This window comes from Camelus dromedarius, chromosome 26 (assembly GCF_036321535.1).
Source record: "Camelus dromedarius isolate mCamDro1 chromosome 26, mCamDro1.pat, whole genome shotgun sequence".
Classification (NCBI taxonomy): Eukaryota; Metazoa; Chordata; class Mammalia; order Artiodactyla; family Camelidae; genus Camelus; species Camelus dromedarius.
The window spans coordinates 727447-754361 of NC_087461.1; the positions used below are offsets into that span (position 1 = coordinate 727447).

The 26915-nt window shown below is 57.0% G+C and overlaps 1 protein-coding gene and 1 long non-coding RNA gene across 6 annotated transcripts in view; one reads left to right on the forward strand and one right to left on the reverse strand.

Annotated features, from left to right (window-relative positions):
• ADARB2 (adenosine deaminase RNA specific B2 (inactive)) overlaps positions 1–26915 on the reverse strand; it is a 293859-nt gene that overhangs the window by 83433 nt on the left and 183511 nt on the right. For all 5 annotated transcript variants that reach the window (XR_010377898.1, XM_031444818.2, XM_064479282.1 and 2 more), the window contains exons 2-3: positions 11447–11533; positions 4598–5472 (exon numbers count right to left, since the gene is read on the reverse strand). Coding sequence is in view for 4 of the 5 variants with exons in the window: in XM_031444818.2 (XP_031300678.1) it covers positions 4598–5472; positions 11447–11533 (962 nt within the window). In the remaining variant the exon portion in view is untranslated. The remainder of the gene's footprint in view (positions 1–4597; positions 5473–11446; positions 11534–26915) is intronic.
• On the forward strand, positions 1191–4619 carry LOC135319376 (uncharacterized). Its single transcript, XR_010377900.1, has 3 exons — positions 1191–2408; positions 3664–3761; positions 4446–4619. It is a non-coding gene; the product is annotated as an uncharacterized LOC135319376 (long non-coding RNA).

Genomic DNA, 26915 nt, shown 5'->3' on the forward strand with positions numbered 1-26915 from the left:
GCCGCCCACCTAGTCTGCAGGTGCCTGACGTGGTGGGCCCCGCCCTGCTCCCAGCCCCAGCAGGAAAACAGCTGAGAAAGTGCGGCCATGAGGAGCACCCTGCTGCGACCGGAAGAAATCAGCCTTTTCCAAGGAAACAGTTGGGATCCAGAGCCGTTTCGTCCTACCTGTAGAAACTGCAAAGCAGCAGGTGTCCTTCGGAGGTCATTCTGGAATCCCCGAGCTGCCGGGGGGGGGGGGGGGGGCGGAAGAGTGAGGACCCGCGGGGCGGAGAGAGGAGGACGCTGTGGGAACGTCCACTGCTGTCTCAGCGGGGCCTTGCGTGAAACGTGGCGGACGGTGTGAGCCCATCTCAGAGCAGAGTGATGGGAGTCCCACAGCTGTGTGCGTAAATCTGAGCCCATTTAAACCCGAGGAGCGCTCCATTGCTAACTCATTATAGCGGCATCAATCAACACCTCGCATTTGGCAGGGGGCCCGCGGCCTCTGCTGGGGGAGGGGGCGATTGGCAGAAACCCAGCCTGTGAAGTGGCCAGAGGCGGCTGGGGGTCACCCCGGCCTTGGACGGAGGACAGCGGGTTCGTGCGCACAGCTCCCTGTGCCCCATGGTGCGGCTGTTGAGAGCGCGGTAACAAGCAGCCCCTGGTCTGTTCTGCAGCTGATCCTGGGGCAGGTTCCTGAGACGGGGTCACATCCGGCAGCTCTGATCCAAATTTGCCCTAAAACGTGGAAACTCTGCAGGCACTGCTCACTTCCCGTCTTGTGTGCCCGGGGGCTGCCCCTCCCGGCGGCGAGAGCCGCGTCACCTGGGCCAGAGCAGGTGCGGCCCAGTGGGCTCCGCACCTGACGGAGGGCGAGGACCAGCCTGGGCAGCCGCTCCCCGGAAGGATTCCCGTCCCCAGATGGAAGCGAGTAGCCGCTGTTCGTTTTAAAGGCGGCCCCTCTATCCTCGGGGATAAAGTGTCTCAATTGCTCTGACTCAGTCTTTAAGACACTGTTTGAGCTGCTGGAGCCTGACATGGAATTTAAAAAAAGTCAAGAACAAACCAAAAAGGGAATCACTGAGGGTGAAGGAGAAGCTCGCAAGCCAGACAGGAAACCGGCCGTCCCACCCAGCAGCGAGTGTCCCCGCCCCCTCCCTTCTGTGTCACCACAAGTTTCCTCCGTTTCTTTCTTCTCCTTCACAGGACTTCCTGCTCCTCTCTGACCGGTTTCTCTGTGGCGGAAACACCCAGAGATGAGCCTCTGGCCGAACTGAAGGCTGTTATGAATTCAAGTCTTTTCAAGCCGGGAGTGGGGAATAAAGACCACAGAGATGCAGATTTTGTGATTTCTTTCTTTCTCTCCTCTTTCCTTCCTCCCCCTCCCTTTCTTCTTCCTCTTTTTTTTCCCCCTTTTAACAATGATGCCTCCAGGTGATGAGTATTTCTGCTCCTACACAGTCTCGTATTGCTTCCAGGTTTCCCGTTGACCGAGGGGTCCCTCACCAGCCCAGATCCAGGACGTCTGAGGACGCGGGCCAGCCCTCCCACCAGCCCCGGTCTCGGCGGCCACCGTCATCAGCTGGTGCTGGCAGTGTGCCCTCGCTCGGGTCTGCGCTGTTCCAGAGGATTTGAGAAAGCACGGCCTTGTCGCTCTGCCAAAGAGACCTGATCCCATGAAACCGAAGGACCAAATCAGCCTGATTCTGAGAAGCACCCGGGCGGAGGAAACTGGAAATCAGGTGCCGGGGAACTCGCCGCCGGTGACTGGTGCCTTTACTGAGAGTCATTTTGCAGAACTTACTCTTTGGGGATTGAGGCTGGAATAAGTCTAAACTACTTTGTCTTGACTGCTGGAAAACGGCTTCTGGCCTGGATGAGAGCAGCGGTCCCTGTAGGTCTCACACGGGGCGCCTGTGACGGGTGAGCCCCCGGGGTCTGCTCTGCAGCCGAGGTCCCAAGAAGCCAGGAACCCGGCAGCGCTGGCCTCTGACATGCCTGGCGGGACCTGGTGGAGCAGGCGCCTGGCCCCGGATCTCCCGCAGCTGGGCCCAGCGTGCTCCCCACGCGACTGCCGAGTTAGAACTTTTTCACCCCTAGTGATGGCTCTGGAGCCTTCGGTTCAAAATGCTAAACAGAGACACTGTCTCTGCGTCTGCGGGACCCAGCGGGGGACTCTCAGAACCCAGACTCCTGCACACCAAGACAGGACTTCGGGTAGAAAACATTAAATTCCGAGGCTGAGACCCAGGCTGCCCCAGCCGTGAGCACGCTGCCACCCCGGGGGGACTCGGGCAGGGTCCTCCCGGCTCAGAGGTGGGTCCTGCCTTTTCTGAGAGTGTGAACGGCGTTCCGGGCGCCCTGCTAGGCCAGGGTGCCTGGCTTGTCTCCTGGAGCAGGTGCTGATGGTGCAGGTAGACGGCAAAGGTGGGCCCCCTGGGAGCAGGACCGGTCTGAGCAGGATGCACGCTGTGTAGACGTGTAGGTGGCGGTGGGCGGAGGAGGAAAGTGGAGCAGAATTTACAGGGAGCCTTGGAATCTTTTTTTGAAAGCTCAGTCCCTGAATCCAGACCAGGCGCATGGCAGGATTCGAATTTAATAAAGCCGTGAGGGGTGGGGGGCACCTGGTCCTGAGCACTGACCTGCCCGGCCCCGCCCGGCCTGGTAATGAGCCCAGGACAGACCTTGTGTGATGTCGGCGTGTCTGGGGTGATGGATGGCCCGCAGCCCTCCCGCTGCTCCGCGCGCTCCATCATCCAGTGGGGTGTTAGCGGACTGTCAGAGAGAAATAATTTAGCGGCGGTGGCTTTAACTGATGTGCTGCATTCTGGGGTCAAATGACTGTTACAAAGCAGTGGTGCCGCCGGGCTCCTCCGCTGCGAGGGCTCATGGTGACAACATGAAAGGAAAGGCCTCGCGGCTGGGACGCACTGACATCCTTCACCTTTCCCGGGGCGGGCGCGGCGGGGCCAGCACAGCGGGGCCAGACGAAGGGCCTTCTCACTAAACAGCGGGGGGGGGGGGCACCCACAGCCCACGGGGAGGGGACCTTCCAGGAAAGGGGGGGACACAGGCCACGGCCACCTGGGGCCATCCTGCCCGTAGGGGCCAAGGGGCTCCTTGGAGGCCACTGGCAGGTTTGAGCCGCAGATGTGGGTGGAGACGCCGTGCAAGGAGGACAAGGAGGGGAAGAGATGAAGCGGGGGCGTCAGGCAGGGGCAGCGGGACGGCAGGGTTTCTGGCGGGGACTCCCCACCGTGGCCTGGCTTTGCAAACGCCCCTCTTCGCCTGGATTGTGTGTTATTTGAGGGTGGGTCGGAAGGCAAGATGCGCGGAGATTATGGGTTAAACTCCTCCAACTCGTGCCTGGAACGTTTAGTAAATATTTGACAATAAATGAAGGACTGGGGGCCAGAGGTGGCAGGAGAAACAGCCGCCCCATTGGGGTTCTCTGTTCTATGTCTCTGCCCCTCAGGCAGCAGAGCTGTGGGGAGCAGGCCGATGTCTGTGCTGGCGCGTGCTCTGCACCCGCCAGTCAGAGGGACGTTCACTGAATGAACGGATGATGGATGGATGGGTGAATGGATGGATGGAAGGACGGGTGGGCGGGTGGATGATTGCTCCTGGCTGTGATTCGACATGAGGGGTCTGTCCTAGTGCATTTGTTTGATCTGCTGTCCAGAACCCCTCGAGCTGCCGAGTCTGGGTGGCACGCTGACTTCTCCAGCGGATGCACGACCTCCTGAGGCAAACAGCGGATTCTACCAGAGGTGCTGCGAGGTAAGGACACTGTGCTCGTAGCCATACCTCACGAGTGCCTGGCACTGAACACAGGCCCTGTGCTGGGCCAAGTGCCTTTCACCTGCAGAATGGTTCTCCCCTCCATTGAAGTCAAAAGTGAATAAAGATAACTTTCTGCATCTGATACATTAGTGATGCCCGCAGATAGTTCTCAAAACAGTAAGAGGAAAGATGATTTGCATGAACAAGCAGTTACGAGAGTGGTGAGGGTGAGGTGGTCAAACAGCATACGGTCAGTTCCCGACACAAGGACAGCACACAGAGCATTCCTGGAGTCGGGACAGTAAACTCTGAGGAGGCAAATGCCTGGATTTGTGTGGCGAGGCCCGAGAGGTGACCGTGAGGCCGGGCTCCAACCCCGTCCCCTCTGAGCCCCCTGCACCGGCCGCTGCCTCAGCTGGAGCCACCGAGATGGAGTGATTCACATGCACCTGGTTCCTCCAGCCTCCAGAGCCAGACACGCAGCCCAAACGGTCACCTAGCACGCACTTGCCGGCAGGCTCCCCGTCCCAGCCCAGACCAAGGGCCTTCCCAGGGCAGTCCTCGGGGGACAGGAGCCCTGCCCCGTCCCCAGGAGCTGGCGATGCTCCAAGACAGCCTGCTCCCTGGCTCTCCCTTCACCTCTGCTAGGTCAGAGCCAACGTTCTTTCTTTCCTTTCACAGGCTGGGGGCTCTCTCTCCCCAAAGCCTGAGCACGGCTCCCAGCGCTGGGCTGGGAGGGGCGGAGCTCGGCTCATCAGGGGTGGACGCCCCCCACTCACCCGCAGGGTCTCCCCTGGGCCCCGCCCTGCTGGCAGCCCTCCTTGAACTCTCACCTGGGGCAGGAGGTGGCCTTTGTTCCTGCTGGGGATGTGCCCGGGCAGCCGGATGTCGAAGAGGGCCTGGAGGGCGGCCTGGGCCGCCTGGCCCTTGGCCAGCTTCTTGCTGCGTCCTGAGCCTTCGAATGTCCTCCCATCTACGTTCACGGCCATGACGAAGCTCTGGGCGCGCTGCTTCTCAGGCTCCGAGAGGCACACATACCGCAGGCCTGAGCGCAGCTCGTTCAGCAGCACCACCGGGTTCCTCTCGCCCGGGGCTGCGGTGCCCACCAGGTCCAGCGGCCGGCACAGGAGCCGCCCCCTCCGGCAGGCCGCGGACAGGCGTTCGGGGGCGGCAGGGCGGCGGCCGGGGAAGGCCTCGCTGGGCGCCGCTGGCTCGAACTGCTTGAACAGTGTGTCCGGGAAGTCGGCCTGGTCGGAGGTGAAGTCCGGGGACGGGCTGGCGCCGCTGCCCAGGGCCAGGTGGGCCTGGCAGGCGTTGGGGAACTGCACGAAGGACCTGAGGGCCAGCTCGGCCGCCCGCATCTTGGCCTTCTTCTTGGTGGGCCCAGTGCCCTCGAAGGTGAGCCCGTTCACCTCCACGGCCACAGCGAAGACAGGCGCGTGCACAGGGCCGGTCTGGGACACCGTGCGGTACTGCAGGCCGGGCCGCAGCTCATGCAGCTGGACCAGTGCGTTCTTGGGCGCCACGGACCACGAGAGCCCCCTCCAGAGGAGGTGCAGCTGGCGCAGGGGGCCGCCACCGCCCTCCTCCAGCGGCCGTTTCCTCTTCAGGCCGGGCGGGCCTCCTCGGGTCCGGTCGCCCACGGGCAGCGGCCGCGCCTCCAGGTTGCTCACATTCCGGTTTTCCTTCACGTCTGCGCTGCTGGTACCTGGAGGCGAGAACAGACAGCCGTGACCCAGGGCTCTGGCAGCTCGCGAGACCCCCGGCGCGGGTCCCGGTGACCCGACCACACATTCCAGCCTCCTAGCCCGAGATAGCCGCCAGCTTGGCAGCCCAGCTGTGGGACAGGCTCTGGGCCGGCACCCGCGGGAAGGGTCATGGGGAGACCACCTGAGCAGTGCCCCGAGTCCGTGGGCCAGCAGAACCGGCAGCCCCCCGGGGGTGGGGTCCTCACTCCGGCGGGCACAGCCCTCAGCAGGGCCTGCAGTGAACTACGTGAGGTGGGCCTGGGCCGGGGGCACGCTCCCTCAGGGCCTCTCCCACTTGCTGCTCGGAGCGCCACCTGTGTGGTATCAGGGCTGCGGGTCCCTGCACAGGCCCCTGGCTCCCCACTGCTGCCCCGAACCAAGCAGACACACGGCCCTCTCTTTCCAGCATCTCTGGGCAATGCTGAGGGCCTCCCCTGGCGTGGAAAGTGGTGGGTTGGGTGCGGTCAGGCCCTGGGTTGCTGGATGGATGTAATTCTGATGGATCTCAGAATTACAGGGTGGGACAATGAAAGCAACTTGCAAAATGGCACACAGAAGCTCTTTTCAATGCAAGTAATAAAGACACAGAGCTGACCCAATGTGCTGTCTGTGCCCCCACTCACGGGGGTAAAGCTCAGACATGGACCCCTCCCCGGGAGAAGGGGAGCGTGGGACATGGCTCAGAGGGCGGCTTCATTTGTGTCTGTGGGGTTTCATGTCTTTTGCACAAACTGATGTAAGTAAATTCAGCAAAATCCTCATTTGCTCACTGCACATGAGGAACGCAGGTAGCGATCATTTAACTTTCTGGCCTGGCCCTCTTGGACCACTTTTCTTCAGCAAAGCTGTTCTGCTTAGAGTGGCTGAGCCGTGCACCCCACAGGGCCCAGAACAGCGTCCGCGCTGCCCGGCCGGATGTGCTCCCAGAAGGTTGCCTGAGAAACTCCGAGGATGGCGGTGACGAGCAGTGGGCTAGCTCTCACCAAGCCCCTCCCACACGTTCACTTTGGCACCTCCCTCATTCCTAAGAGCCACTCGCGGTGGGTCAGGGCACCGCCTTCTAGGGGATGAAACCGAGGGTCACTGGCTGGTTAATCCATCCAGGAAAGGCTGTGGAGGAGGCTTTACGGGAGCAGAGGAGCTCAGGGTCATTTTCTTGTCCGTTTCACAGACACGGGCTGCCTGGGGGTGGAGCTGAGGAAGTCTGCTGATGGCGTGGACCGACAGGTGAGGAGGGGCTGGGGTCCCGGCCACACAGGTGACCTTGGTGCTCTCAGGTTTCTCCACAGGACCTGGGACTCAGTTTTCTTGTTCAGCAAGAAGAAACCTGAGGTAGTTTTACAGCCAGCGCAGCTTGGGAGCAGACTGACTGCATCTCCCTCCCTGCTGCCCGGAGAGTCAGCTGTGGGAAGATGTGCCGAGTGGGTGACCTCGTCCTTGTGGGGCTGCTGGAAAATTGTCACAAGTACCATTTCACAGGGCCCAGGTGGGGCCAGCCCTCCCGGCCAGGTCCCCGCAGGGAGGAGCCGCCCAGCGCCCGGAGGAGGGTGTGCCCAGCGGGAGGCGGAGGCCAGGCTCCCAAGGGCTGTGGGCTGACTCTCAGCTGCTTGGGTGGTGAGGTGGTCTGTTAGCACTTCTCGTGGCTGGCTTCTGCGAAACGGTAGGCTCGCAGCTGTCCTTGTGTCTGCAGGGGCGAGTCTGAGCGTTCGTAAGTCAGAGCGGATGGGGGTCATTCATAGCCCATCTCAGCAGGAAGAGTCACTTCCCCAACAGCAGCTCTGGACCAGCCCCTCCTGTGGGGCGCTGTGCATCCAGGGCGTGCGGCAATGGGTGCTGCTGTCTGGGGTACCTCGGGCCAAGGCTGGTAGGGGGCACCAACCATGCAGATTCCCAAACGGAAGGTGAAGATGGAGAAAAAACAGCAATCCAGCCTCACGGCCACCCGCCAGATTGCCCAGAAACTTGCCAGCAGCGCTCTAATTTCTTATTGATTCCTTGCGATGTGGGGGTCGAGTGAGGCTGTGTGTGTGATTAAAGTGGCCAAGATATCAGATGGCCTTTGTGCCTTCCGAGGGAAAAGGTTTATCTTGGAGGAACAGGCCCCGCAGACCCACACGTCCCCCGACCCTGCACGGAAATTACGTCCGTGCCCTTCTCCTCAGCACCTGACTGTCCTCATTACAGCTTCCCAGGGCCTGAGCCTCGGGCATCAACGGTGGGGGAAGGCTCCTCCCGTGCCCATCAGTAATTAACAATAACCGATGGAGGCAGCTGCTGGCCCTCTCCTTCTACGCTCTCTGGGGGTGACGTGACCCTCTGGTTTTTGCGAAGTAGCAGATTAAGGGTTCTACTCCCCTCGCCACAGCCCAGATGCTTCGGTTAACTGGACTCCTGAGCCTGCACAAAGTCGGGGCAGCTGCAGGATGGGGCGGTGGTCATTCATGGCTCCGGGGTCAGGCAGGTGAGAGGTCAAAGTTCCCTCCAACTTTGGGGTGTGTGTGGCCTTGGGCAGTCCCTCCACCTGCCCAGACTCCATCTTCTTAAGATGGAAGATGAGGGTTTTGATGGCACTCGCCTGAGGCTGAGCTAAAGGACCCACGTGACACTTAGCAAAACCCCTGACACTCAGCCAAGTCTGGGCATTTCTGTGAACGGCAGGAAGAGGGACACCAACACGTCCTCTACAGGCCCAGCTTTTCTTTTTTATTTTATGAGCTGGGCTTCCCGATGAATTTTCCCAGAAAGAAGATGTGGGGCCCCGCCCCCTCCCAGTGCACCCGGCTGTGCGCAGTTTCCGGGACCAGGTCTGAACACCCACTACCTGGTTGTGGAGCCATGGTCTCCACCGTGCACCCCAGACGCACCCCACTTCCCTCTGGTTGGCAAGGCAACCACTGGTTCTTACAAAGACCAGCCAGGATGCCCTGAGCCTCAGCCTCCAACCTGTGGTCCCCGAGACAGGCAGAGGGGAGAACCAGCCGCTGCCTTGCAGACGCTTGGTCCCGTGGGAGGGACACAGGTCTCCTGTGATGCAGTCTTGGGCGAGGAGGGGCGGCAAGCAGGGGACCCTGGCCTCTGGTCTGGTGCTGCCTGGACTTGCCAGCTGGGTCCTGCCAGACCTGACGCAGCTCCATGTGGCCCTCTTACGGAACTTCAGCTCTGACTTCACAAATTCACCTTTCCTCTTCCTCAGCCCCTCCCCCAACCCAGGAAATGATTCTCATTTTTCCCCTCCGTTTATTTAGCAGGTTTCACACACCGCGCTGTCGGAGGGAATAACCCAGAGATGGCGCGCTCCCGACAGACTGGAGAGGCTGCCACCCCACTGCGTGCCTCCTCGGGTCCAGGTCTGGGCATCACAGGACCTGAGCTCCTCCTTTGCTCTCTGGCCCGTGGCCTGTGCACCTGGGGTCACCTCCGCGGCGAGGGCAGAGGGGGGCCTGGTCTCCACCTGCGCTCCTGGCTTGGCTCCTCCTGGGGTCCCCCTGGGGCAGGTTGCCAACCTTTAACCCTACGTCATGCACCCAGGCACCCTGGGTTGTCCTGGACGCAGCCTGGCCTGGCGGCATTAATTTGGAGGTTTATCTTTGAACAATGCGTGAAAACAGGGTTTTCTGAGTCAATTAACAAACAGCAGCTATTACAAAGGGGATGACTAATCCACTGATAGAAAGTAAGGTTCCCAAGCATTGCAAAGGCACTTTAACACGTAATAAACAATTCAAAATCATCCTTATCTGTAAGGTTCCACCTCTTGGCCACTGAATTAGGGAAAAGCCTGATTTCTCGCACAGCAAGCCCTGCTCCAGCACTGGCTGTTTCTCTGGGTCCTTCCCTCAGACGCCCTCATGCGCCCCCCACCCCAACCGCAGCCGGGCTGCTCTCCCACGCACACACGGGGCACCGCGGCTCCGAGCGATGGGGCTTACGGCCTAAGGTCGCGGGCTGGAGTGTGGGGTCGCATCCCAAGGCCCTGCCCTCACACCGGCTCCCACGCTTCCAGTCGGTCCAGCACCAGAGTCACAGGTGCCCTTGGTGGGGAGGGAGCTCCTACGGGGGACCAGGCTCGGCCGGGGCCCGGGGCCCCGGCAGCTCGAGCGTGACAGGAGGCGGCGGCAGCGGCGGCAGGGGAAGACTTCCCTCCTCCAGGCGCCCATTCCACGTGCTTCTCCATCAGCCATGTCCACGCGTCCAGGTCGGCTGCGGGCATGTGTGTGTTTTCACACACATATCTCTTTGTTCGTGTGTGTGTGCATGCACACACGTGTGTGAACATTTGGGCGCACCTCGGAGATGTGGTGCGCTCAGCCCCGACCACCGCGATGAGGCCAGCGATGCAGATTTTTGGTTTCCTCATGCAGGAAAGTTACGTTCCCCCAAGGCTGCAGCCTATTAGTGTGCGAAAGTGTTACTTCTAAGAAAGCAATGAATGCACCGTAATTAAAAAATAATGTTTGTGGAAACGTAGTATCCGTGCTGCAATAAATCGAAGCACCGGAGAGCGAGGCGTGCTGTGTGCTCCACGTTTCTGAAGTCGTCGTCGGGAAATTAAGTCTAGAAAGTTCCAGGTTTGGTCCAAGAGGACAGAGCTTTCCTTGGACCGTGTTCTCGCGGGGCCGGGCGCTGACTTCAGTGCACTTCCTCCTCGTCCAGAAACGGGGGGTCAAGGACCGGTCACTGAGGATGCCCTGGTTCTGACACTGGACGGCTCTGTGACCTGGTTCTGTGGAACAGCCCAGGGAACTAACTCAGCTCCCATCTTGTCCACAGTCACGTTTTGTGGGAGGGGCTATTTGGGTGCCGTCTGTGTTCCTTACAATCTGAGGCAAAAGGGACAACCTTCCAGGGAGAGTTCCACCCACTGCTGCTTCCTGGTCAAACCAACAGCCCTGGTGACCATCAGTGCGCATGGGCCCCTCCCAGCCCGCTGCAAGCACGCCCTCGCTTCCTGCATGCTGAGGGGTGACGCTGAATGCAGGGGGTGCCCCTGTGTCTGGGGGCTTTCCTCCCCGCTTCCACACCACAGACCAGAGGGGCCGGCACCACCCGACACACACACCCGGATTCTCCCTCACACACACACGCTGGCCCTTCCACCCCAGGGTCTCCTCCAAGGACCGGGCAAGGGACAGTTCCCGCCTGAGGCACCACCCTTCAGACCCGCCCCCAGCAGCCCCAGGACCCACCCAGCACGGCCTAGGTGCCTCCCCAGTTCACATGCCAAACAGTTCTCTGGGCAGCAGGCGCCCGTCCAGCTCTTTCCTTGTTAAGTAGTTGTATGAACTGCGTCCAGAGAGACTGCGTTAATTTTTCTTTTTCTTTTCTTTTTTTCTTTTTGGTTTGGAGGGCAAAAACAAGGAAAGAGAGGAAGGATGGTCTGAGAGAACTGGTTTTTTTGTTTTGTGTTTGCAGTATCTGGAGTTCTCAATCACACAGTCACTGTTAGTACCTCCCTACCACCCAGGTGGGGACGGGATTGCAGGTGGGGAGGGGATTGCAGGTGGGGGCGGGATTGCAGGTGGGGAGGGGATCGCAGGTGGGGAGGGGATCGCAGGTGGGGAGGGGATCGCAGGTGGGGGCGGGATTGCAGGTGGGGAGGGGATTCCAGGTGGGGACGGGATCGCAGGTGGGGACGGGATCGCAGGTGGGGAGGGGATCGCAGGTGGGGAGGGGATTCCAGGTGGGGATGGGATTGCAGGTGGGGAGGGGATTCCAGGTGGGGACGGGATTGCAGGTGGGGAGGGGATTCCAGGTGGGGACGGGATTGCAGGTGGGGAGGGGATTCCAGGTGGGGACGGGGGCGGACCCTCCTGCTCTGGGAAGCCCAGATGGCGCCCTCCACCACCCCAGGGTCTCAGCCTTTGGGGACAGTGGGGTGGCCCCCTCTGCACGTGGGCTGGGCGTCCCGCACTCTCGGGGAAGGGCACTGCTTACTGAGATTGTCTTCGTCCTCCGTGCTGGTGGCCCCTGGGCTCACGTGCTTGAAGGGAGCGACGAAGGCTGACAACGTGCTTACTTTGTCTGCAAAGAAAAGAAGAACAGGAAATGCACTTTTGACATCGAGTTCCAGAAAAACTCAATGCTTTCATATGTTATTACTGAGGGTTTGGACAAAGGAGGTTGAAAGGTCGTTTTGGTTTCAGCCATTTCATTCTGGTTCAGCCTTTTACTGAATTTCTGACAGCATTCTATCAAATGACCCTCTCCATTCAATCTGAAACATCACCATTTCTGTCTTTCTTCTTTTCTTATTTTTGGCATCTCTCCTCCTCCTTCCATGTCCCTCAAAACTTGAAGTAACCGTCTCCAGGGCAACCACCTTGCCTGAGCCTACAAGATGCTGGCGGGCAGAGCCTGCCTGACGGAGGTCACCGCATAGCACAGAGAGGAGCTCAAACAAGCACCAGCAAGTCCTCCACTAGGTGAGCCCAGACCACCTCTCCCCGTCAGTGGAGAGCTTGCTTTGTGGGTTTGAAGTGCAGGGTGAAAAAAGACTTAGGAAAAGTGTAAAAGATACTTAGCGTGTGTTTGGCAGAAGCAGAAGATGGGAGAAGGAGGCACGGGAGGAGGAAGCAGGGCAGGGTCCTGGGTGTCCCCCTGGAGAGGAGCCTGGACTGGAGACTCCGGGAGGGACCGGGGACGGGGGAAGTGGAGGCGGCCAGCATCTCGGGTCCAGACACCTAATCCAGGAGGAGGTCCTTCTGGGGACCAAGGGGCTCGGCCACGTCCCTCTACATGGAGGCCAGGGGTGTGCAGGCTGGAAGTGCGAGCAGGAGAAATGAAGGAACGCCTCTCAGAGGAGCAAAGGGGAAGCCCCTCCGTTTAGACCTTCCGCCGACTAGACCGAGCCAGGGGCCAGGAGCCTCGTCCACAGGAGAGCTCGGCCCCACGGAGCCCCCTCCTCAGACCTGCCTCTGGCGCCTCGGCTCCCCAGGGGGTCGCTGGATTCCGTCTGAATCCTGACCACACCTTGGGTAATTACAGAGGGAGGCTCTCCACTGCGGGGGCATCGAGGGCGTCCAGGCCACTGGGTCAGGGTTACTTTGCCAGGAGGGACACTTTCCACCTCCCTGGGTCCCTCACGCCTGAGGTGGGGCTCAGAGCGGACCTGTCTGACCCTGCGGCCTCGGTGGCGGCAGGAGCTCCATCTGGGCCATGTCTGAGCGTGACTTCTCGTGGAAATGTCACCCAGCCGTTCATCACGTGGTCAGCCCTGGGTGTCCCGACCCGGACCTGGACTCGCTCTTTCTTTCCATTCTGAGCCCGTTTGCTCCTGAGCCGAGCTTCCCGGAGGCCGGCAGGTTCACGCTGAAATTCATTCAGGAGCCTGTTAACAGCTGTTGTTTGCAGTGGGGACGGGCAACGACATAACACTCGCTCGGAGAACAATAAATAACTGGAATGCAGAGCGCGGCTCCCTCTCCATTCTGTCGAACGAGAGGAGAAAGCCAGGGACGGGCCAGCTCCCCGAAGCCGCGCGGCTGAGCTAATTTACTGCACAGAATGAAACCGCTTGCTTGAGTTGTAATTTCATTAAGGGAGCCCCGTAACGCGCCACAAAGGGGGCGAAGCTCAAGTGATTTAGTCTGGAGCATCTCAAAATGAAATTACGATTTTCTCATAAAGCAGGGCTACCAGCCAGACACCCACAAAAACACACCAAACCAGTTCAGAGCTCACCTGAGCCAGATTGTGAAATATTTAAAAATTGCTTTCCATCCATTCAAGTCCTCGACTTCTAGGCTGGCCAGATTCGTCAAATAAAAATTCCAAACACCTAGTTAAAATTGAGTTTCAGATACACAGCAGACTCTTTTTTGTACGTGTACATTCCTAGTATTGTGTGGGACGCCATATACGAAAAGATTCCTTGTTAATCTGAAATTCAAATTTAAGGCAAAAGACTTGAATAGACATTTCTACAAAGAAGATAGGCAACTGACAAATCACCCACGAAAGGATGCTCAGTGTTGTGCGTCACTAGGGAAATGCAACCTCAAACCACGGGGAGGTCCCACCTCACACTCAGGAGGGGGCTGCTAGAGGAAAAGCCTGGGAAGTAACAAGCTGAGAACGTGGAGAAGCCGGGACCTGGTGACTGCGGGTGAGAGCGCAAGAGGGCTCGGCCACCGTGGAACCAGAAACCCCCTACTGGGTCAGCCCCAAAAAAACTGGAAGCAGGGACTCGAAGCGATACACACCGGGCGCCCAGGCTCATGGCCGCATTAGTCACATGAGACAAACGTACAAGCAACCCGCGTGTCCGTGGATGGATGGTGGACAAAGAAACGTGTCCAGATGCACGGTGGAGTCTTACGCGTCCTGAAAAGGAAGGGAGTTCTGACACCGGCTACAACATGGATGTACCCCGAGGACAGGGAACTAAGCCAGTCACAAAAGGACAGCACTGCCCGGCCCACCCATGCGAGGCCCTGGAGGGGTGAGGCTGACAGGGACGCGGGCAGGGTGTGGCCCCAGGGCTGGGGAGGAGAGGCAGGGGGTGTTGTTCAGTGAGGACAGTTTCAGTTCGGGAAAATGCGAAGGTTCTGGAGATGGACGCGCGGTGGATATACGTAAACGGGCTTATGTCACAGAGCCAGATTCTTAGCAATGGGAATAGGGCAAATTTTGTGTTACGGCTGGTTCACTAACACTTAGACAATAAACAGTAATTCAAATTCAGCTGGACAGCCTGTATTTTTTCTGGCGACCTACCCCCCTGTGCCCTGCCGCCTCCTCCGGGCGGTGGGTTCTGGGTTTCAGGGGCCGGCTTGGACCCGCCGGACCAGACGAGACGGGAGCCAGCACGGCCGCTGACCTCCGTGGGCCGTGAGTCTCCGCGAAGTCGCACCAGCGCCGCCCGCCACGCGGCTCCGCCAGGGGGACACTGCCAACCCTGAGTGACAACCAACGGTCCCAGGAAGGGCAGGCGGCGTCTTTGCAAGGCCATCGGCAAAAGGGTGAGGAATCAGGTTTTTTATTTAGAAAAGTGACAGGCCCACTTGCTTGATGTCAGCGCCCTTCTCTGCGGCTGTTTCCCTGAGCCGCGCCTGTCGGGTCGGCACCTACTCCAGTCGGCTCCGTGTGAGCAGAGCTCCGACATCCGGCAGTTCTAGTCTCTGTGTTCATCTCAGTCCGCTTTTGAAGTCCAGTTTCACACGGGTCGCTCGGACGAAAAACAGAGGCCACGCTGGACGTCGTGGGTGGGCCGAGAAGCGGGACCACACAAGTTCCGCCCTCCCGCGGCCTCCCCGCAGGAGGTCTGAAGGGGGAGGGGTGTTCGTCCAGGGACAGGGGCTGGAAGGGGCCGGCGCTCCCCTCCCCGCAGACGTTCCTGCCCGCGGCGCCTCCCCTCGGCCCAGAGCACCCGGTGAGGACCGGATGGGCTGGCCTGGTGAGTTGGGTGACCTGGACCGGCCCGGCCCTGGTGAGGACGGCGCCCCATGCAGCCCTCCAACCAGGAGTTGTGTCTGGGGAAGTTCCGGTTGAGGCGGGAGGCCCCATAAAAAGACCGGCAGGAGCCCTAGGCAGGGCCGCTGCTCTCCTCCCAGCACCGGCGGGTTCCCGGGCCCAGAGGCTTTACCTCACTTTTTGCCTCTGAAGCGGCTAACTTACACCTAGAATTCTGTTGGTTCCCTGAGCTCACTTTCCTTCACTCCTGATTGGTTATTACTCTCACTTCTGATTGGTTATTACTCTCACTTCTGATTGGTTACTACTCTCACTTCTGATTGGTCCACTTCCCTAACTTCTGATTGGTCCATTTGTAGTACTTCATTTGCATGGAGCTCACTCCTGATTGGTCTATTTCTACAAAGCTTGTTCCTGGTTGGTCAACTTCTGTTGTACTTTATTTGCATATGATGTTGCAAAGTGTAAACTGGCAGCCTATAAAAGGCCTGTGTAACGCTACAGGTGGGGTCCAGAGCTCGAAGAGTTAGTTGGTCTTGGCCTGCTGGTGTAATAAGCCTGAGTTGTCCAACTGTCTGGGTGCTACTGTGTCTCTTGCCTGGTTACAGCTTGATGTCAAGACTGAGCTGTGTCTCCAAGCTGTAACACATTTTTCTGCAACATGGTCACTGTGAGTCACACTGACAACGTTTAAATGAGTTCCTTGGATTGATCCAGGTAGTTGCACTATAAAGCTTACTACTAGGTGCAAAAAATAAATGGCTTTGGACCTTGTTGGAGTGAGTTCATATGGTTCTGGTGGGGAGGCATTTTCAGGGAGCAGAAGCCCTTTCCTGGAAACATACGAGATCACATTGGTTGAGAATATTGGTAACGAAGAAATGTCGTTAGGTAACAGCATGAAGATGGATAATGGGGGCGGGAAGCACAGGGGCGAGCACCTGCTCGACAGGCACGAGGTCCTGGCTTCGGTCCCCGGGAACCTCAACGAAATAAATGGATCAACCTGATTACTCCCCCCAAAACAGACAGACAAAAGATGGATAAACGGAAAAATGGAACAGAGTACAGGACTTGGAAATAGAATCACACCTGTATGATGCACTGATTTTCAACAAAGACCTCAAAGTCACACGATGGGGTGGAAGAGTCTTTTTAAAAACAGGGCTGAAAAACTGCATCATGGTGGAAGGAGTGAATTCTGAGCTCTGTCTCGTGCTGTGTGCGGAAATTACCACAAAGTGGATCATAAACCTAAATGCAAAGCCTAACACTACAAAACTTGTAGAAGAAAATATAGCAGACGACTTTCGTGATTTTCACATAGGCAGATTTTAGACGGTATATAGAAAGCAGTAATCATAAAGGGAATATAAATTAGTTTCCACCAAAATTAAAAATTTCAGCTCAGTGAAATAAACAGTTAAGAAAACAAGAAGCAAGCCACAGATCAGGATAACATACGTACAATCAGGACAACTGATTTTCATCTGAAATACAGGAAGAACTCTTGTAACTTAATAATAAAGGACAGAAAATTCAAATTAAAAAGTGGGCAAAATGCTTAAATAGAAACTGGAGGAACATCTCCCATAGCCAGAAAATAAACACATCAAGAAGCACTCAACAGTCACACACATGAGAGAAACGCAAACTAAACCAGAGAGAGAAACCAGGTCACCCCTCGGAATGTCTGAGACTAAAGGGACTGAAGAGAAATCAGGAATTCTGTCCACAGGGACGGCAACTTTGGGAAATGTTCTGGCTGCATAAATGGACACTTCGTCTATGACCGCCACTGAAGCTACTTCCAGAAATTTACCCAAGATAAATGAAACATGTGTTCAAGAAAAGACCTCATCCAGAAAGTGTAGCTCATTCTGTACTCATGACAGCTCAAAACTGAAGCATCCCAACGCCTACTAACAGAAGAATGTGCAAATGAATTGTCTTGAACGTACACAATGGATGCTACGGAAAAACAGGACTGAAGGACTAAAATACATTATAAGACGGATGAATCTCTAGAACACCATGCTGAGCAAAAAAAAAAAAAAAAAAAAAAAAAAAAAATCTAGGCATTTAAAAAAAAAAAAACATGCTGTGTGATTCCAGAACAGGTAAGACTACTCTCTGTTGGGAGAGTTGAGACGGGGCTGTCCCCAAGGGTCAGGCAGCACGGCTGGGAAGGAGGAGGGTCTTTCTGGCGTGACGGAACGTTCTGTTTGGACAGAGACACGTTGTCACTACAACACACAGTGTGCACAGTTTTCTGTATATAAACTGTACTTTGGTTATTTAAAAATGTTAAAAGATAAAACTGTGACTGGACAAGAAAATAAATGATGTGAAGTAAGCATCAAAGCATTATTTAATCTAGAAGGGAGAAAACTTCAGACAGAGAAAGGCAAATATCTTATGCCGTCACTTCTACGTGGGATCTCACAAAATGGCACAAATGGACTTATTTACAAAACAGAAACAGACGCACAGACATAGAGAACAAACCTGTGGTTACCAGTGGGGAGGGGAGGGGTGGGGAGGGATAAGTTAGGACTCTGGGATTAGCAGATACACACCACTATATATAAAGCAGATAAACAACAAGGCCCTACTGTGTAGCACAGGGGACTGTATTCAGTATCTTGCAATGGCCTATGATGGAAAAGAGTATATACGTATAACTGGGCTGTGCACCAGAAACTAACACAACATTGTGAATCAAGATTACTTCAACACAAAAAAATTTAAAAAGTGGAAAACAGAAAGGAGAGAGTTGAGGCTGACGTATTAAAGAGTGAACTGTATGTGCAGCTGGGCTCTGACTGGGCCCTGGCTTGCTTTCTTTTTCTCTCTTATTTTACAGGTTTGAAACTTCAAATGCACCAAAGAAGCTTTAACGCTGTGGCAAGAAGAATCTCATGTGAAGGCCCTTGGGAGCTGTCCTCGGACCCAGGGCACCTGGACGTGTGCAGGCACGGGGTGGGGGCGTGTGAGGGGAGACAGAAGCCTCAGGAGGTGGGACTGGATTCGGGTGGCGAGCGCCACCCCCGGCCGTGCGGGTCGCGGAGCCCGGGGACCCTCAGCTGACCCACCGGGGGACACGAAGGGCCGTGACGAGGTCCCCCTTTTCTGAGCCGGCTCTGGTGAAAGCCGTGTTTGCTGTCAGAGACTGCTTTGCTTACCCACAATTTATGAACCCATTTTTACCGAGGAAGATGAAACCTTCAAAACCCACTTTGGGGCACGAGCCCACGTCAGGCATCGGGGCAATTCATCCATGGGAAGTAACACATTTCCTGGAACTTTCATTGAAAACTGCAGTTGCCAAACTTGTCTACGGATTTGATCTTATGTCTGCCTCCTGAAATGCATTAAAGAGTTCGAGGTACAGGTTATTCTCAAAACACTGGATAAACAGGGCACTTTGGTCTTGCCCTATTTCCACAGTTTAGCGTGAGGTTTTGCCCTTGTGTCTTCTGAGTTTGTGGGCCACGCGCTGCCATGTCCGGCACGGCTCAGCCACGTGGCAAGAAGGATCATGACAGCTGGGGCTGCAGAGCGCTCGGGGCCTCTGGGCTGCAAACCCCGGCCTTCTTGGTAAGTTCCCTCCTTGTGTTTTCCTTTTGCCAAAACACACTCTGACAGATGGCCGCCCCCAAGCCTGACCCACTTTCTTCCCTCACCAAACCCCTACTCCAACCTGGGTCTGACTTCCACGGATGCTGCTTCCATCTGAACGCGGACGCAAGGCGGTTTGAACAGGTGCGTTACCCCGGGAAGCAAGAAAATAATTAACCCCCGGGCAGGCAGGAGAAGGGAGCAGCATCCTGGAGGGAAGACGTCTTCTCGCAGATTTTCAGGAACACGTATTTTAAGAGACTTTTTTGAAGCTGCCATCTGTGAACAAGGTTGTTCAGGCAAAGAGAGATTCTGGGTCTGCACTGAGCTCTGTCACGTGAGGGGCTTTGGTTCTTACAAGGGGTGAGGGTTTCTCCTGGCAGCTTCCAGGTGGGTAAACTCAGGATCTGACTGTAAACGGTGGCCAGCCTATAGCTGGTTCCTCGGTCACTGCATGGGCCGAACTGTGTTCTCCCCAAAATTCATGCTGAAGTTCTGATCCCTGGGCTCTCAGAAGGTGACTGCATTTGGAGACGGGGTCTTTAAAGAGGCAATTACGGTCAAAGGAGATCCTTGGGTGGGTCCTAATCTCACACGCCTGGCGTCGCGGACTCAGAGGGACGGCCATGTGTGGCCACGGGAGCGGACGGCGCAGGAGCGGGGCCTGTATCTCAGAGCCCAGCTGCCAGAACCATGAGAAATGAGTGCTTGTTGTCTAAGGCTATCCGTGGTCCTTCGTCAGGGCGGTCCAAGCTAAGACAGTCACTCAGCGAGCCTTCACTGAATGCAAATGTCTGCGCCCTTGTCAGTGGTTCCACACACTGATGCTTGAAGGGGAGATGCCGAGAGACCTGGCCTGTCCTGGGGGTCCAGGTGGTCTGGGAGGAGACCGCAGGAGGAGCTGACTGATGTCCGCCACTCCCTGAGCACAAAGGCCGCCTCTGGGCAGGAGGGCCGGCTCCAGAGCAAGCGCCCATCCATGGAAATTGTGAGTCGAGGGTGTGTCCAAGCTCAAGGAGGGGGTTCTGAAACCTGGCTGCTCCGTCTGGGGGTATAACCAGTACCCAGGGCACGGGGCCTTGATTCTGAACTGGGGGCCCGAGGGGACCTGAGGGCAGCACACATCTAACTTCTGGATTGTGAGGGATGAGCGAGGGGTGAGAGAGAGACAGAGACAGAGAGACACAGAGACGGGGAGAGAGAGAACTCTCACCCAGGAGGAGCCGGACACCCGGGCACGGGCCCCTGGAGTCACCACACCTTCCCCGGGGAGAAGCAGCATCTGAAACCTGAGCTGGAGGACGTGAGGCCAGGGAGGGCCTCCGAGTGGACACCCTGCAACCGGGGCCCGGTCCACAGAGACCCTCCCACTTCCCTCCCCCCGGACGGGCTTAGACTTGGTCACGAGATGGTCAATTTCAGTCCGGGCCGCACTGCGTTTCAGAGAGTGGAAATGGCCGGCAAGCGAGGCCCAGTCTCGGGGTTCCGAGGGGGGCTCGTGCGGGGCTGGGCATGTGTGTGGGGCGGGGCGCACAGAGTAGGGCCTGCCTTCCCTTTAAAGATTCAAAGGAGGTCAGGAGATACACGACGCCTAAACTCCCCTTCAGAGCTCCCAGATTCCGTGGATGTGACCTGAAGCTCAGCAGGCGGGCAGCCAGGAGGACCACCGACCAACGCGGCTCCCAGCTCTGGGGGTCAGAAGCCGTGGCTCTGCGTGAGCTGCTGGGGACCAAAGGTCTCTCCGGGATCCACCCTTCCTCCTGGTTTACTTTTTCAGGCAGGTCATTCTCCTGGGAAGCCGCCCCTCAAAGCCACAGCACGAAGACACCCCCACACCAACGGGGGCACCTCCCAGGTTGGGTTTTGACCAGACCAGGATCATGGGGCCCTGAGCGGCCTTGAAGACCACGCGGACACCTTGGGCTGGTGTGCGGGCCTGTTCCAGCTGCACCCGGATTGTTTTTGGAGGCCGGGGTGGGGGGAGGGGGGAGAAGCCGCAAAGCAAACCAACTCACAACAGATTGCTCTGCGTGAACAGCAGGCCAAGATGCAGACGGCGGGCAGGTGATGGGCGGGGAGGGTGGACCTGGATGACAAAGTCTGCATCTGAAGGGGTGTGCTCACACTTCACTGAGAGACCCGTCTCTGCCAAGGTGCCCAGGGGCTTTGCAACGTCTAACTGCTTTCTTCAGTCTGCACCCCTCTGGGAGGTCAAGGAGGTGCCCCATGTTCCCCACAAATGTTGAATTGCGGGCGCAACCGTGGGCTCCGTCCCCACGGTGAGGAGAGTGGGTCAGTCTGGACGAGCGCCCGTCAGACCTGCCGGCCACACAGCCCAGACGTGGCTGTGTGCCCGTCCCCATGCGGGGCAGAGGCGGCAGTGGGTAACGACGGTGTGGAGAGGCCTTTCCAGGCTCAGAGCCCATGAGGGGGCCGGCAGCTTCTTCCAAGATTGTCCTGCCATGAGGTCGGGGCTCACCCATCACTCCTTCAGCAGCAACCCCGAGTCTGTCCGACACGTGAGCGCATGGCCGGCAGGTTTGGTAGCAACTGCATTCCAGAGTTTCCTGGGCAGAGTTTTACCCGGGTTGAAGCTTATTTCTCAAATGAGGAAGCAGACGTGCCCTTGCTTTATTTAACTCCCACACTGCAAGGTGCACGTTCCAGCCCCCGGGCCTCTAGGGGAGGGCGGTGTCTGTTGTGGGACAGTCCCTCCTCTGGTCCCAGGCTGCCGGCGCCCACCGCGGGCGAGGCTACGTTGGCTCCAAATGTCTGAGGCTGAAGGAGCCACCTCTCACCTCGTGGTTCCCTCGTGTTCGTCCCTGACCCCGAAGCCACTGTCTCCCTTGCGGGACAGTTTCTGGGAGCAGGGCTCCGAGCTTAACCACCAGTGCCCACCAGGATCGTGGGAAAACCATGCCGGCCTCACTGCAGGGGGAGGGGAGGTCTCGCTTCCCACCGTCCCAGCTGAGAGCTGAGGCCCCAAACCGCCCTGGCCCCGATGGGCTCAGCCCATCTTCACCACAAATCGTTGGAAAGCAGGAAATGGAGGAGATGGCCCAGCCAGGTCCCACGTGCCCCACCTCCAGGGGAGGTGTCCTGGACTTTCTCGAGGATGTTAAGTGTGTCCGCCGGGAGGATTAACTGTGGCTGCCCGGCTGGCAGCACCAGCTCCCCTTCCTGGCTCTCCAGGCCTATGCGCAGGTTAGGGGGGTGGTATCAGAACAACCAAGATTCCCAGTGACATACTTTCCTAAATCCTACCTGACCTACAGTAGTGCCTGAGATTTTCTAAACCCAAAGCCAAGAATTTGATGCTCTGTTGCTCCAGGAACTGTCTGCAGAGTCCCGGAGCCAGGACAGTTTCCCAAATCTGTGGGGACTGTGGGGCCCAGCCTCTGGCCGGGGGACGGGCCTGCTGGGAATCGCACACGCGGGCGGGGCTGCGTTCTGGACAGAGTCGCACGTGGGAGCAGCTCCGCCTCCCGCCCAGCTGGGCCCCGGGCTTCGTCCTCCGACCGGGTGGTCCATCCGCCCTCAGGCTGCTGTGTGCAGGGAGGCTGCCCCAGGGCCGAGACTGTGCCGGTGCACAGGACGGGCCACCGCCGTGCATGTCAAATCCACCCACAGCAAATCTCGTCTCAGCTTTTCTGTGTTTTCAACTGAAGTTTGGAAACTGTTGCTTTATGACTGTCAGTGTCATTTCTCTACTCTAAAATTTCTGTTTGAAACAACTTTCACCTGGGATCGACTTAAGAACTCGGCAGAAATGGAGACCCCGACAGAGCTGATCCCTTAATTTCTGCCTTGCTTTGGCCAAGTTACCAGGAATCTTGAGGAAACTTGTTTTCTGAGAAACTGTCAAGGACTCTGAAGCAGGCGTTTCAGGGTAAAGACAACAAGTGAGACGCCTGTCCCTTGTCAAGGGCCCTTGTCTCCTGGTGAGGCTGGAGACGCCCGGGCTGCCGCGCCGAGGGCTTCAGTCTCGGGCAGCCCTTGGGCCTTTAAAAGACATTTAAAAATGCTCCCGAGAGCTGGACGTCTCTGCTGTCTCCTGCAACCGCCTGGAGTGTCTACTGGAAAGGGGGCCCAGGAACGTTTGCTAAAAGGAGTGTTTGCGCAACTAAGAAACCTTAACAACCTCTACCCGCACATTTAAATTACATTTGAGCTTTAGCTCTGTGGGTCTGTGACTTCGCTCTTGATTTAAAATAGCTCTCTATTTCTCTTTACAGCTATTAGATCTAGAAATTCAAAAAAGTCCACAACAGCAGAAAATACTTCTTCTGAGCTTATGTGTAAACCCCGCGATAATCCTGCCTTCAGAGAGAGCGTGGAGCAGACAGAACGTGGCAGATCAGCTCAAGGGCAGTGGAAGGACCTGGAGTCACGGGCATGGAATTCGGCCAACGGGCAGGTCCTGGGGCCCCCGGCTCCGGGCGGGTCCAGTGGTCTCACCAGACGCAGGCCCGGCTCTCAGCCTTGCTGCCGGCCTGGGCCTTCCCTCTGCTCCTTCCCCTTCGTGCGCCCAGGCGTCTCTACAGAGAGCAGCTGCCCATACACTGTCGTGAGCATCGAACACGGCAACTGGTGGCTCGTGTGCGCAGGCGCATACTGGAGTCACTGACTCTTCATTTTCCTCCACGCACACACCTGTCTCCACCACTCAAGACCAACCCCACAGAGAGCAGGACTTGCCCGCTGTCTTGGGCCAGTGGGAGGGTGGCTGGACCCTGGGCATGGACTCTAGGGGATGGCAGCACGACTGCTTCTCAGCAGGTGAGGCTGCAGGCAGCCTGGCCAAGATCCCATGCTGAAGAGGCTGGAATAGTCCGGGAGCATCGGAGATGCCCTGCTCCCCCTGAGGGGCCAGGGCCAGGGAGGGGGGTGTTAGAGTGAACCTGGGGGACCCAGCAAGACCCTTTGTGACATGGAGGCTTGCTAGTATATGGACTTGGGACTGGGCAGGAGAGTGGGCGTCCTGTTGAAGGACGAGTGGAGGGATGGATGGATGGATGGACGGTTGTGTAGATGGATGGGTGGATGTATGGATGAGTGGATGGATGGATGTAGGGGTGAGTGGATGGGTGGGTGGATGGATGGATGGCTGTGTAGACATATGGATGGATGTACAGATGAGTGGATGGATGGCTGTGTAGACGTATGGATGGATGTAGGGGTGAGTGGATGGATGGATGGATGGAGGGGTGAGTGGACGGATGAGTGGATGGATGGATGCATGTAGGGGTGAGTGGATGGATGGATGGATGTAGGGGTGGGTGGGTGGGTGGATGGATGGGTGGCTGTGTAGACGTGTGGATGGATGTACGGATGAGTGGATGGATGGATGGATGTTCTCTCTGAACTGGGCTCATCTCAGGACTGGGATCATGTGGTACCTCCCCGGCCTTGTGGGTTCAGGGAGGGTCTGCAGACTGCCTCTGGACTGACCATCCTGGTAACCACGGCGCTTCATTAAATTGTCTGCAAAACACTAGCAGCCCAGTCCCACGCGGGGGACGGTATCCTGAGCTTCAGGTCACCTGTGAGAATCTGTGAGGCTCCAGGACAAGTCTGGGTTCAGGCTCAGGGCTCACGTCTGGACGCATCTCCCGGCCTTCTCCTGGGCTCTCACTGTGTCCACACTGCAGGAGCCTCTGGCCGGGACCCCTAAGGCGCCACATGCTGGAGAGACGTGACACCCACAGTCGCCTCTGTTCGTCAGGGAATCAACAAAACACTGAAACAGCTTTGGAAAGAGAAAGAAAAAGTCTGCCTGGTGCCTGGGCTAGTTTTAGGTTGAACAACATTGATAAAATCGTTCAAAATAAAAGAGCACAGTGAACATTCCAGATTGCTGTAAACATATCAAAGCTTCTCAGAACATGTGGAAACCACCCCTCAGGACGCTGGTGCTGCCCAATGATGCACTGTTTCCGTTGTTCTGTTTCCTGGGATCCTTCAGACACTTCGGGGGAGACACACCCACATCTCATTCTTGTTAATAGTTTTGGGGAAATTTCCCTTTTTTGTCGCACGTCCTCTGTGCCGGGCACCAGGCACGTACGTCCTACGTTCCTTTTGTAAGTGTAAGCACAGAGCCTGGGAAGAAAAACCTTCACCTGGAACCCTGGCTCTTCGTCATGCAGACAAGGTTGGTTTTAAGGAAAATGAGACCGAAGCAGGGATTTTATAGAAACACAGAGGTGCCAGGTGACCTCGTTTGGTTACTGAGCATCTCACCTTTTCAGTGTCTTGGGATCGACTCTTGACTTAATACAGAATTTAAATGTAGAGTTCTGTGTGTGGAGCGTGGAACCTCACTGCAGCGCACAGATAGTCAAGTGGGAATCTGTGAGAGGTTTGGCTTGGCTCTCACGCAAGTGGGCTGAGTCCGAGGAAAACCAAGAGCCCGCTGGGAGGGAACAGCGTTGCCAGTGAGCCCAGAAGGTTGGCGGTGCGGCCCCCGCGTAAGTCACGGGTAATACAGGGGTGCTGCTGGCCCGGTGGTTTTATGAACGTCTCGTTATGCCTCCAAGCAGTTCTTGTTAGAAAACCGGTGAGTTATGCTGCCCAAGGTTACCGCTCAGATAGCCTGCGGAAAATGGTGGTTTCCTCTTTTACCCCTGGATCTAAATGTTGCCTAAGTGCTTGTTAGCTTTTTGCGGGGATTCATTACCCTTCCATCTCTGGTATGTGCTTTAAGAGTCTTCAGATTAAAGATGAATCAAAGTGATTCAGTTCTGCAAGTTGGACTACAAGCCAGTGTCTCTCTGGACATCATCCAAGTGTAAAACGTAGCACAAATTGCCTTTAAAAATTAATAATTCACAGAATCTATGGGCTAAGCCCAGTCTGGCTTGAGAAGATAAGTAAAATAAATATTGTAAAGTCAGTTTTTAATAATCTGTGGCACGGAATTTAAGCACAAGAGAAAACATTTAGCAATTAGGCAGAAGCAGTCGGTGCATGATTGAATGTGAATAATGATATTTAAAAGCCCCGGACCTCACTTGCCAGCAGGAAATATCGTCTCAAGTTCTAATCTGGTCCACGGCACAGCTCCTACCATTTCTTGGTTTAATGAGGTCCTGCCTTGAGAGGCGCAAGTTCGAGCAGTTACTTCTATAAGCACCTCTCCGCGGACAGCTCTGTGTAAGGCTGGTGCCAAGTGGCAGAGGCAGAGGTCTGATGGGGGCGTCACGGACGACGGTGTGATTGGACCTGTCTCGAGGCTGGTAACCAGCGGTCGGGGGATCTGTCTGGTTATCGAGACGTGCATTCACATCGAGGGGCTTTATTATAAGAGGTTTATGAGATCTGGAGTGAAGGCTGATCTGCCGACTCCAACCAGCAAACAGAAGCAGCTTCCGGCTGCAGTTTTCACGATGGAGAATAAAACCCTGATGGATGATGGACGGCAGGTCCTCGTCGCCCAGAAGGAGGCGTCGACGTAAAGGCAGAGGAAAAGAGGCAGCCTGACTGAGACAGCGGGGACGCAAGCACGCACGGCAGGGCCCCGGAGAGGAGACCCGGGCCGCAGGGACGGATTCCAGAGGCCACATCGATGACCGCGGCCCAGCATCCAGGGCACAGTCCTGGGGGAGCAGGACAGAAGTGTCCTCTCCGTTGGCTGTGCGGTCACAGCAGCTCTCAGCCTCTTCCCCAAGTGAGTGTCCGGGCAGAAGAGGCAGGGGCGGAAGCTCTGTCACCCTAAGTCACCTGCTCCTTCCTCTTTGCTCTGCTGGGCTCTGTGCGCCTCACTGCTGTCCACCCACCGCGTTAGGGAGGCCACCAGCGTCCAGGAGGAGCCCAAAGCCACACAGCCCCCACCTCTCAGCAAAGCGCTGGTAAGAGTCAGGGCCTACGACGGGAGCCAGGTCACAAGGGAGGACACTGGGTGGCTCATGTCAGTCACCCAGGAGCCATGGAAACCCTAAGCCACAAATACATATCCGTCTCCAAAAAGTTGATGTAATTCACCGTGAGGTGAAAGAGGGCCAGGGAGAGTGGCTGCGAGTCCACTCACGTGAACCGGAGAGCACCGGCCGGAGCGGTCCGAGGGGTACCCGGACGAAGGACTCAGGGTGCTTTCCCTGACCAGACAGCAGGTCCCGCCTCGTTTCCTCCCCGTCCCCAGTCCATTCTGCAGAGGGAAGCAAGCCAGTCTTCCTAAGAGCGGCCCCGCGGAGCGGGACGGCAACCACACGCACCTTTCAGCATTTACCGCATTTACAGCCACGAGCCCTGCTGCTAAATGACCCTGAGATGCGGGCAGGGCACGAACGTCTCCCCACCTCACGGAGCCCCAAAGAGGCGCCCTGACTTCCCGTTTGTTCTGGAGCCTCCAACGGCGAGGACACCAGGACGA